At 40.0% G+C, this 13,014-nt stretch overlaps 1 protein-coding gene across 3 annotated transcripts in view; it reads right to left on the bottom strand.

Annotated features, from left to right (window-relative positions):
• l(2)09851 (WD repeat-containing protein 1 l(2)09851) overlaps positions 1-13,014 on the bottom strand; it is a 194,839-nt gene that overhangs the window by 98,015 nt on the left and 83,810 nt on the right. For all 3 annotated transcript variants that reach the window (XM_067137931.2, XM_067137928.2, XM_067137930.2), the window contains one exon: positions 6,962-7,178. In XM_067137931.2, the coding sequence (XP_066994032.2) occupies positions 6,962-7,178 (217 nt within the window). The remainder of the gene's footprint in view (positions 1-6,961; positions 7,179-13,014) is intronic.

The raw sequence follows: 13,014 nt of genomic DNA, 5'->3' as shown, positions 1-13,014 counted from the left end.
CTATTTCCCGGATGCAAGCTCACAGCTGCGCGCTCCTAACCGCACGGCCAACTCGCCCGGTACTACTACTACTACTACTACTAGTAAGTCAGCCTCTGCCTTAAGTATGCACACTGCTAATTCAAAACAGTGAGTCAGAGTGGGGACTGAATAACTGGAATACTACGAAGAACCAGTGTGTTACGTACCAGCTGTATCAGAAAGTGTATGAACCAGAGGAATGGCATGCTAAAGAAGAAAGTTTAACTCCCCGGCAATTTCCAAGCCAATATTCAGTCAGGCTAATATACTCAGTACGCAACAGTAATCCCATCTATCGGAGTTGAGAGGCAGCATAAGAGACAAATAAAATAACAATAAACAATGGTCAATGTAATGTTATTGTTGATCAATGTTATGCGCCTTCGATATTGTACGCCTTTACATTTAGTTTTCTTCCGATTCATCATGGTACTACATACTATCCACTTCATATCCGTATCGACTACATGATCCAATTAATTAATTGAAGGAACAAGAATCCACCTGATCGATACTTTCACTTTTATTTAGCCTTAGGCTATTTCAATAGACATTAAATTAAAATGTTACAATACAAGGTTGAAGGCAGCCGGATTAAACCCACTCCCATAGCACGGGAAGTTAAACAAACATGCAAGGCAAGGGTCGTGATACAGACGATCCAACTTTTTTCAATTCATACAACAAATAGCAAACTTCATATTTGAAACAATCCACACCTCTCCACCCAACAGGAGATAAGAGACGTGAAAACACCGGATGCCTTCTTAAGGAAACTTTTTACCAACAGTTCAACAGAAATACTTCACATAGTGCATACAAGTTCTTCAGTAATCAACAAACTTATGGAAAATTCACAAGACTTATAGTGAACCATATTTTAGTCCATCAGTGTTTTTAACATTAAGATTTTTAATAATAAGTCATCGTTTAACTAACAATTGCCTTCAATGCATCCCCCCCTCTAACCCCCCCCACTTCCATTCACACATGCACTACTAACACTTGTTTTTAAGGTTTTAAGAAAATTGTGAGACTGTTCTTGGCTAATTTTACTTTTGCCAAATGTAAGCACCTGATGATGAATGCAATGCATTCGAAACACGTTCTGAACTTTTAATTTAATGTCTATTGAAATAGCCTAAGGCTAAATAAAAGTGAAAGTATCGATCAGGTGGATTCTTGTTCCTTCAATTAATTAATTGGATCATCATGGTACAGTAAAGCTGAACAAAACATAACTGATCGGAAATTGTATTCTCTCTAACTTTTGTTATGTAGTACTTTTCGATAGGACCAATAACATAGGTATTTAAAAATTAAATTTTTGGTGCCTTCCCCTAAACCACAATTTCATCCAGGGTGAATAAAATTGTTTACAGCTTGGACTGTAGTTTCTTATTCCCCGACTCTATGTACCAATTTTCATTAAATTCTGTTAACCAATTTTCTCGTGGCTCGGTGTCAATATGGACTTGGCAACAAAAATACAAATTCACGAATATCTGTGTTATCATAGCTGGTACGGTAAAAATGTATAAGACATAAATGGTCAGAAATTTAATTCTATATAACTCTGGTTATGTTTTATTTATCGATATGATGACCACTAATAATATAAATATTTGAGAATTAAATTTCAGGCCTTCCCCTAAACTACCTTTCATTCAGCACGAATAAAATTATTTACAGCCTAGATTGTAGCGACTTATGTCCTGACTTTGCATACCCATTTTTTATTAAGATAGGACTACTAATAACATCAATATTTGAAAATTAAATTTTAGGTCTTCCCCTAAACTACCATTTCTATCAGCGTCAATAAAATTATTTATGGCTTAGATTGTAGCGACTTATTTCCCGACTTTGCATACCAATTTTCATTAAATTCTCTTTAGCCGTTTTCTAGTGATGCGTGTACAGACAGACAGACAGACAGACAGACAGACAGACAGACAGACAGACAGACAGACAGACAGACAGACAGACAGACAGACAGACATTACGGAAAAGTAAAACGTGCATTTCCTTGTTACTGTGGACATGACAGATACAGAAATACCATTCTTTATAAATTCTGAGCAATGTACAGACAAAACTCTTATTTTATATATATAGATTATAAATTTACTCATTTGGGACAAATATTTCAGGTTCCCTATGGGAATCAACATCTATAACTTCCGGGTTGACAGAGGATCTTAATGTCAGGTTGCACCTCTCTGACACACCTGTTCAGTAGTGGTGATCCCTAGACAGCACACGATGGACATCCTCTAGAAGTTCCATGGCAGCACGCCGGACATCCAGGAGGTGAAGAGACATATCAGTCTATCCGACGAAGATTCTTCTGGGTTAACGTGCGGAAAGACATCCTGGACTATGTGAAGGGGTACTACATCTGTGCCTGCACCAAGGCGAGCAATAGGAAGGCAGATTCCAGTCAGTGAGGACGACGGCCGCAACGCCTTTGAGAGGTCATAGCCCTGGACTTGATTGGTCCTTACCCTAGAACACCTCGGGGTAAAACAGGACTCCTAATAATCACCGAACTGAGCTCGATAGCTGCAATCGCTTAAGTGCGGCCAGTATCCAGTATTCCGGGAGATAGTGGATTCGAACCCCACTGTCGGCAGCCCTGAAGATGGTTTTCCGTGGTTTCCCATTTTCACACCAGACAAATGCTGGGGCTGTACCTTAATTAAGGCCACGGCCGCTTCCTTCCCACTCCTAGCCCTTTCCTATCTTATAAGATCTATCTGTGTCGGTGCGATGTAAATCAAAATGCAAAAACAAAAATAAATTCGACTTCTTCACAAGATGGACTTAGGCCTTTCCAATAGCAGAAGCCATGATGGGACGCATCACCAGCCTTCTACAAGATGAGGTATTCGGCCGTTACGGTTATCCACGGTGCTTTCTGTCAGACAATGGGAGTCAGTTCACATCAAGGACGTGGCATCAAACTATAACTGAATGGGGTGTGGAGCACTGGACCATCCCTATCTACAACCCAAGGGCCAATTCAATGGAACGACAGAACCAGGAGCTATAAAGGATGCTACGGGTCTACGTAATAGACAAAGAACATCAACTGTGGGACCGGTAGATATCACAGTCACTCTCTGCCCTGAGACGACGCATCAACCGTATCATTGGCTATTCCCCAGCAGAGCTGTTCCTTGGTCGACAGCTATACGGCACTGGGGATTGGGAGATTCGTCCATCACCCACTTCTGGTCAAGATGATGCAGCTGTTTCCCTAGCAGAATGGCAGCACAAGCAGCAGCAGGACATCAAGGAGAAGCAATCTTTGGCCGAGAAGAGATCCCTTACCCGGGCCAAGGCTCAAGATGTCGAAGACACCCAGATCTTCCTACCAGGCCAACAAGTACTGTGACATAACCACCCAGTCAGTAATAAGACTGAAGGGTTTCACGCAAGTTTCGCACCTAAGTGCCGTCAAGGTGGATAAGCAGCTGGGCCATGAGGTCTACTTACTAAAGACCAACACTCCTGTCAAGGTACATGCATGGGAGTTGTGGCGAGTCACCCAACTACTGCGCATAGAGTAAGCCTGGTACTGCCACACGGGTCCACCTGGAGGAGAGGCTATTAATGACACAGCACAATCTGGTCATCATGAAGAGAACGTATCGACTATCATCGAGGAAGAGGCTGGCAGTGAGGCAACACCGACACCTAACATGGCACGATCCGGTCAAGAGGAGGAGAGCACATCCAGTGGCGTCGAAGAAGAGAGAAGATACAATCTATGACTAAGTCAAAGTTCGAGTGTGATAAACTGTTGAAATTGTTTCAAGTTATAGGGGGGATTTTTTTGCTATTTGTTTAAGTCGCACCGACACGGATAGGTCTTATGGTGACAATGGGAAAGGAAAGGCCTAGGAATAGGAAGGAAGCAGCTGTGGCCTTGATTAATGTAAAGCCCCAGCATTTGCCAGGTGTGAAAATGGGAAACCACGGAAAACTAGGGGGGATATTGACGCAAGTTGGAAACAATATTCTTTAACCCATGGGTAAATATTGCAAATATTGATTATTATTATTATTATTATTATGATTATTAACTATTATTATGACTTGTGAGGTATGGCTATGAAGTGTTTACATCCACTTATATTATTATTATTTACGTGGTTATGTACGGACGATCGTATTATTTGTGAGGTTATGTCATGAAACATGTTCTATATATATACAAATGAGTTTAGTTAATGTAAGAACACATAATTAATTGTACAGTATATCATTTATTATTACCTGTATAATCCACTACAATATTGTGCAACACACCGTAATCTCCAGCATAACATATCTTTGGTACTAGATAGTTAAAGAAAATTCTTTACATTCTATCTAAGCTATTGGAAACTGGAATTTACAAGAAAATACATTGTGTCATATTCTTCTAGAAGCCTGGCCAGGCAACATATATAAAGAGGCAGTCCTGATGGCGGAGCGGGCATTGTTTTGATGATACTTGTGTGAAGTATGTGAATTGGTTTTGTTGGGTTGGTAGTTGACATGCAACTGTTGCAGTCTCTTATTCTTTCGTAGTAGTGTTTTGTTTTATGATGGCAGCCTATTATTTTTTTTTTTTGTGAATTTGTGTATATAACCTGTAAATAAAAGTGAACACAAGTGATAGCATTTTGTGTGCTTCTTTGTAGATACATCAATACTACAACTCTTTTGCTTTGGTTGTCCACCATGGATTCTTGAGTGCATGAGTTCTTTGGACATTTGCTTTGGCAAGGCAAAAGGCTTCTTTCTTTGCAAGGCAGTTCATGTCATTCTGCCACGCTTGCAAGGCTTTTCTCCTTGCATTTGGGGGAGGGTGGATTCGAATACAACCATTGGCAGCCCTGAAGTTGGTTTTCCATGGTTTCAAATTTTTAAACCAGGCAGCTTAAGGCCTGGCCACTTTCTTCCCAATCCTAACCCTTCCCCATCCTTGCATCACCAAAAACATTTGACGCGTTAGTGCGACAATAAGAAGCCTCCGTGGCTCAAACGGTAGAGCATCGGCCTTTCACTGCTGCGTTCCGTGGTTCAAATCCCGGTCACTCCATGTGAGATTTGTGCTGGACAAAGCAGAGGCAGGACAGGTTTTTCTCCAGGTACAGTACTCTGCTTTTCCCTGTCATCTTTCATTCCAACAACACTCTCCACTATCACTTCATTTCACCTGTCATTAATCATTGCCCCAGAGGAGCGCGACAAGCTTCAGCAGCCGGCACAATTCCTATCCTCGCCACAAGATGCGGGCTTCATTCATTCCATCCCTGACCAGGTCATTGACTGGAAAACAGGTTGTGTTTGTCATTTTCAGTGCGACGCTAAATCATACATACATTACATATATACACACAGTCATTATCGATTGTTATGCTTTTCAGCGTTCAGTCTGCAAGCCTCTGTGATTTTACTAAATGTCACTACGATCCTCTATTTGTAACTAGTTTTGTGACCTCCTTTATTTCTGCACCTCTTACCTTTAAATTGTTATAAGTTATAAATTGAGTCTAACCACAGTCATTTTGGTCTATCTCTACTCCTCTTACCCTGCATAACAGAGCTCATTATTCTCCTCAGTAACCTATTCTCCTCCATTGGAGGTTTATGCGTACAGGTTCATTCATCAAGTTCATTCATAACTTAGCCTTTATCTCCTCATTCCAAATACCCTCCTGACATTGTTCCCACCTGTTTGTATCACCAATCATCCTCGATACTTCCATGTCTATTACATCTAACTTATGAATAAGACATCCTGAGTCCACCCAGCTTTCACTCCCATAAAGCAAAGTTGGTCGGAAAACTGACCGATGTCAAGACGGTTTCGTCCGGGAGCTGACTTCCTTCTTACAGAATACTGTTGATTGCAACTGTGAGCTCACTGCATTACCTTTACTGTACCTTCATTCAATCTCACTTACTATACTACCATCTTGGGAGAACACACATCCTAAATATATAAAATTATCTACCTGTTCAGCTTTGTATCCCCAATCTGACATTCAATTCTCTTGGATGTCATACCTACCGACATCAATTTAGTCTTGGAAAGACTAATTTTCATACCATACTCATTGCACTTATTTTCAAATTCCAAGATATTAGACTGCAGGCTTTCAGCACTATCTGCCATTAAAACCAAGTCATCAGCATAGGCCAGACTGCTTACTACATTTCCACCTAACTGAATCCCTCTCTGCCACTTTATAACTTTCAGCAGATGATCCATGTAAACTATGAACAACAAAGGTGAAAGATTACAGCCTTGACTAACCCCTGCGAGTACCCTTAACAAAGAACTCATTCTATCATCAATTCTCAATGGAGCCCTATTGCCAACATAAATAACTGATTGATTTTAATAACCTACCCTTAATCCCACAGTCCCTCAGTATGGAGAACACCTTTTCCCTCGGTTCTGTTATATGCCTTCTCTAGATCTATGAAACAATCATAACTGTCCATTGCCGAGCTCGATAACTGCAGTTGCTTGAGTGTGGACAGTATCCAGTATTCAGGAGATAGTGGGTTTGAACCCCAATGTCGGTAGCCCTGAGGATGGTTTTCCATGGTTTCCCTTTTTCTCACCAGGCATATGCTGGGGCTGTACCTTAATTAAGGCCACGGCCGTTTCCTTCACATTCCTAGCCCTTTCCTGTCCTACTGTCGCCGTGAGACCTATCTGTGTTGGTTGGTGCGACAAAAAGAAACCTGCCCATGCCTCTTGTAGCATTCTTCAATTACGAGACGTTAAACCACTAGCAAAAAAATTAATGAATAAAAAAAAAAAAGAAACACACCAAAGTTTTTTTTAGGTCAATTAACTTTCAGAACAGAGTTTTCTGACAACTGAGTTGTGAATGCTTCATCATCCACATATAATTAATGATAAGCTTACCTGTACTTGTAGGGCACCAGTCCAAGCCATAGCCTTCCATTTGGTGGCCAGAGAATGTAAAGAGAGGCTTCACTGAACCACTCTTCTCTCTTTCATTGTACTTTTTTAGTAGCGCTGTATCATCAACTGCTTCGAGTTGTGGATTCAGATTCCATATATTCACTCGTCCGAGTTCAGACCACGAAGCAGCAAGGATGGTACTGTTACAAACAGTGCTCTGAAAAATGTTTAAATATGGTTGTAATACCTTAAGTTAATTACAGAAGTAAAACATGGTATAAAATTCCAAGTTTATCTGGAGTAATTCCAAATAAAATCAACATTCTAACCCACAATATCTGGCTGTGATTGAATTAACCCGTTAGGTGGGCGATGCAGCGAGATCCGCGGCTGCAAGTCGCTTGCTCGGTGGGGAGCGTGGATATATCCGCCGATTCAAATTATATTTTTTTTCTCAGTTGCCTGCCTGCAGAGGTTCATTTCCTTTTCAGCAGCGTATTCTGGATGAGTCTGCCCTCTGATGTGACTTTTTTCAACTATGTTCTCCCAATACCAATGTGTCATCCATGAGTTGCAACATAAAGAACGCAGCTGAGTCCAGGCAAGAACGACCTAAGGCCTAATAGCTCCGCGCTGAAGCTTTAGCTCATCGCCTAACCGTCCCTTGGATGTAATAATATTGCTGTAGAAGAGATTTCTAGAGCTTATGACACTAAACAGACCCCTCTGATGACATTTTAGAACCGTAACCTAATTTATTATCCCCAGTCTTGAGTTGTTCTTTCACGACTGGAGTGTGTGTTTATCGTGAGTTACACAACATTTTATTATCGTACGCATCCGTAATAATCATATTTCATGATTTCCATCCAAACTGCTGAGACCAGGGTTCTATTCGGTCTTTTTTTTCTTACATTTTTTTCAGCTAAAATATCTATAATGAATTACCGACCCCCACTGTTAGAGGAAGGTGATTTACGGCTCATGGTAAACGAAATGTTGGAATTTAGTGGCGAGAATTGTGATATTAGTGAAGTAAGTTCTGCCGAAGGGGAATTCGTGACAAGAAATTACCTTGAATAAGTACTGCAAGCTCGAATATACAGGGTTTGGGCGTAGCTGATTCGAATGTTCAGCAGTCGCAATAGAGACAACACTTGTTCGATTCCAGTTCAAGTAGCGATCATGACAGTGACAATTGTGATGATAATCCTGTTTACAATCCAACCACTGCAAGTTCTTGGTCAACTTATACTGAAAATGGACAAAGAAATTCCTGCTTTGTTCCAAATTTCCACCGTGATGTAAAGAGATTGTCTTTAGGGAAAACAAAGCTGAGCGAAATATTTTAATAACTTTTTTATGACGAGATATGCCAGAACATAGCTGAACAGACAAAAGATGCCGAGTGGGAAACCGCATATAAAACCCAGTTTAGAAAGACGAAAGGAATTGAGATCAAGACCGTGGTCGGGCAAATAAGGACGAAATAAAGCTTCTTATGACCATTCTGTTGCCGCAGCGGATTGTATAGAAACCTAAATTAGGACACTATTTCTCGAATCGCTTGTTCACTATGCCTATTTCCTATGAGCTGATGACACAGAGGAGATTTCTTTTCTCGCCAGACTGAGTGGCCTGGCCAGCCTCCTGACCCCAACTTGGCAAGTTCGATTCTGGCTCAGACCGGTGGTATTTGAAGGTGCTCAAATACGTCGGCCTCTTGTCAGCAGATTTACTAGCATGCAAAAGAACTCCTGCGGTACTAAATTCCGGCACCTCAGTGTCTCCGAAAACAGTAAAAGTAGTTAGTGGGACGTGAAGCAAATAACATATTATTATTATTATTATTATTATTATTATTATTATTATTATTATTATTATTATTATTAGATTTTCCTCCACAGCTTATTACATATCTCTGACAATAAGGTGAATAATGCACAAATTCCTCCCAAAATATACGAGATAAATCCAGTATTTGACCACCTGTTAACAAAATTTTTGGAAGCTTATACCCCTGATGGCAAAATGTCAATTGATAAGAACCTCTTGCTATGTAAAGGGTGGCTAGGTCGGAAAGTTTACATAACAAGAAAATGATCGCGTTTCGGAATGGAATTATATAAATTATGCAAAGGTGAGACAGGTTATATAATTATTTTTTTTTTTTGCTAGGAGCTTTACGTCGCACCGACACATAGGTCTTACGGCGACGATGGGATAGGAAAGGCCTAGGAGTTGGAAGGAAGCGGCCGTGGCCTTAATTAAGGCACAGCCCCAGCATTTGCCTGGTGTGAAAATGGGAAACCACGGAAAACCATTTTCAGGGCTGCCGATAGTGGGATTCGAACCTACTATCTCCCGGATGCAAGCTCACAGCCGCGCGCCTCTACGTGCACGGCCAACTCGCCTGGTAGGTTATATAATATGACCTGCTTCCGTGAGTATCATAATGAACAGCTGTAAAAGACATAACACTGTAAAGACTGTAAATACTGTAGATATTACCTGTATTGTAGTGTAATATAGTCCGTTTATGTCACTTATGAATTGTAGGGAGTCTATATAAACTTGATCCCTTGAAAGTGCAAACCAACATAACAGAAAATTTTGTGAATATTATAATTTATTCCTATGTATATCTTTTAAGAACATGTAAACTTTATAAATCTAAAATTTACATATACGGAAACATTTATTTACAAGCACAGATTGATAGTAAACTGCCTAAAATATTCAGGTGAAAGTTACTGTATAAACAAAAACCAGAGCTTTGCTGTTAGGAAGAAGCAATCTCTATTTCACAGTGTGAAATCACTTAGTACGTTTTTGCACAAAGTATTGAAAAATTAAAATAATCAAATTTTTCAACAATTAAATACATTATATTCAAGTAAATGTTCCTCTTTTGGCCCTTCAATAGTTCATTTTAGTCTAAGATTGTTTTTAATCAAGTAATTAAATATTTTCTTCAATCAGGGAAATCGCTCCCCACCTGAGAGTGAACTAGTGTGTACCGAGCTCCCCGCTTAAGGAGTTAATATGCTAAAGCCATGAAGTGTGTAAAGGAAATCCTCAAATCTTGGAGTGATGTGTCAACTGGTTCTATACTGCTGGGCAAGGTCTCAATTTAAACTTTGTTTTTTGGTCTTTTGTATGATATACAAAGCAGGGCTTTCTAATGAAATATGATTTCAACATTTTACATTAAATTTTCTTGAAAAGCCACATTTTGAACAATTTGATAATTCTCAGAATTTGTTCAATATTCTTAATAAATTCACAAAGATTTATTTTGTAATCACAAGGGGTTGTGTTGCAGAAGCAGCTACTTTGGAATATTTGTTATGGGAAGGAAATGAAAGGAAGGAATTTATATATATATATATATATATATATGTGTGAACTCACCAAATGTTAACGGGGAAGGGAAAGCAAATGACAAAGTATGACCAACAAATGGTGAGTAAGTTAATATAGGAAGGACAACCAAATCAGAAATACAATACAATAGCAAACACTCAAAAACGAGTACGTTGGTCTTCCAAACAGAACTCCCCTTTTTCTGTAAGTCCATAGCTGACTGTACAGCCAACACGAGAGACACACAATAACAAAAACAAAGTGGGAGCAATCACACAGCCTTGCTTAACACTGGTATTGATATGAAATGGCTCTTCAACATAGTTGGTACCGATAACAACTGTCATCATATCAGTGCAGAATAGTTTCAAGATGGAAATAAATTTCTGTGGAAAACCATACAATCCTAAAAATCTTCCACAAAGCATCATGGTTTACAGAATCAAATGCTTTAGTGAGATCAATGAAGACAATATAAAGAGGTCTACCTTGTTCTCTGCAATTTTTCTGAAGCTGACGAGCTGTGAATATCATACCCATGATTCCCCTAGAAGATCTGAAGCCACACTGGCCCTCTGGTAGTATTTCCTCCACTAAGGGTAGTATACAATTTGCCAAAATTCAAGCAATAAGCTTTCTCAAGAAAGACAGTAATGATACTCGCCGATAGTTATTACAACCTGTTCAATCACTTTCCTTAAATATGGGAACTATAAGACTATCTCGGAAATCGGAAGGCATTTCTTCAGTGTTCCAAATTTTAACGATCAGTTCATGTATGTCTTATGAGTTCCTTACCACCTTCTATGAGAGCTTCCACAGGTACAGTGGCCTTGTGTTGCCTTGTTTGATTAACAGCATGCTCAACTTCATCCAGTGTTGGTGGGGAGCCAAGTTCTTCTTTGATGGGTGCTTGCTCTATTGAGTCATACACCTGTTCATCATCAAACGATTCCTGATTCAAGAGACCTTCAAAATGCTCTTTCCATCTATTATTGATGGAGCACTGATCTTTTAGAAGGGTACTCCTATCACTGGACCAGAATGGATTTCTACCAAAGGTAAATGGCTTTAGTGGCTTGCAAGAATTTCCACGAATCTTTGTCTGCTAGATACTGCAGCTCTTTTTGGTTATCCACCATGCATTCTTGAGCACAGGGGGTCTTCTTTGGACATTTGCTTTGGCAAGACAAGAGACTTCTTTCTTTGCGAGACAGTTCATGTCTTTTCGCAATGCTTGCAAAGCTTTTCTCTTCTCTGAGATCAATGCTTCAATCTCTTCATCATTTTCATCAAACCAATCCTAAAGTTTCTTGGTCTTATATCCCATCGTTTCTTTGCAAGCATCTCAAATGGTGGTCTTCAAGCTCTCCCAGTGTTGTGTTACATCCTAATGATACTCCTCCGACAGGGTCTGATGAACCAGTTCTCTATATTGTGAAGTATATTCTGAAATTCGAAATTTCACGCTATCAAAAGCATTTTTACAGCTCTTCTGTTGTTTTCTCCTCTGAGCGGATAGTGACAAATTCATAATTGATCTGATAAGTCCAACAGTCATCCGCTCTTGTCACTGCTTTGGTGATAAAAAAGTCACATAGATCTTTCTTGCAGACAATTTTAATAATCGATGAGGTGCCAGTGTTTCCATCTAGGATGATGCCATGACGTTTTAAAGCGATTCTTTTGGCAAAAAGTGGTGTTAGTGATGTTAAATCATGTTCAGCACCTTGTTCATTCAACTGACGGGTTTCCTGGAGTGCTGCTATGTCAATGTTATATCTTCTTAAATCTCTACCCACTATGGCTGTTCTCCTTTCAGGTCTCTCAGTTGCGGGGTCATCTTTGAGTGATCTTACATTCCACGTTGCAAAATATAATTTCTTATTTGTTTGAACGCATAAAGGTGATACCTTTGGATGTGGCTATTCGATCAATAATATTACTGGCTGACTATGTTTAGGGCTCCTTTTCTAGCCCTTTCCCCACGTAAGATGAGCAGAGTGGACCCTAAATAGAACTGCTCAGATGTAGATGCAGCAACCGAATTGCTCTACAGCCACAACCCTAAGCAAGACGACCGATCACACATCTGCCACCTACATGCCAAGTTATCACTAGAGGCTTCCAGACATCACAATCCTGCCCCTCGCCGCAATTTCTTGATCGCCGCAGGACTTTTGGAAGAAGTCGTAAGTTGTTGGAAGACTTCTGTGCATCAATTCTTTTAGAGTGAGAGTGTTGTTGCACATCAACAATGCACCTTACTTGATGACTAGGAAGTATGTTCAATGGCAAGCAGATTGAAGATGACTGAAGGATTCCTAATCACTGCAGCTTTCATCTGCCATTCCAGCCGAGCAAGGACACCCTGTCCGAACAACTGATCCACTGTTGAGCACTTTCTATGCTACTGACCACATGTGGTTCATCTGCCTTTAGGGGAAGTTTCCTGACACAAGGGCAAGAGTGTGCCCTAACCACTACCAGTTCGTGGTGGCATGACAGCGGGGGACTTCTAATCCCGGGAGTCATTCGGTCACCAGACTCATATTCAGATGAGGTTGACATTTGAGTAGAACCCCTTAAATTATAACATTTTATATCCGTATACAAGAGTAAGGTGTATGGCATTGCATTGTAAATAAATGGTAAAAACAAGTATACCAAATTAAACAAAATAAACA

The sequence above is a fragment of the Anabrus simplex genome, chromosome 1 (assembly GCF_040414725.1).
Source record: "Anabrus simplex isolate iqAnaSimp1 chromosome 1, ASM4041472v1, whole genome shotgun sequence".
NCBI lineage: Eukaryota > Metazoa > Arthropoda > Insecta > Orthoptera > Tettigoniidae > Anabrus > Anabrus simplex.
Note: the sequence above shows the minus strand (reverse complement) of the source record. Positions and strands in the feature narration are given on the sequence as shown.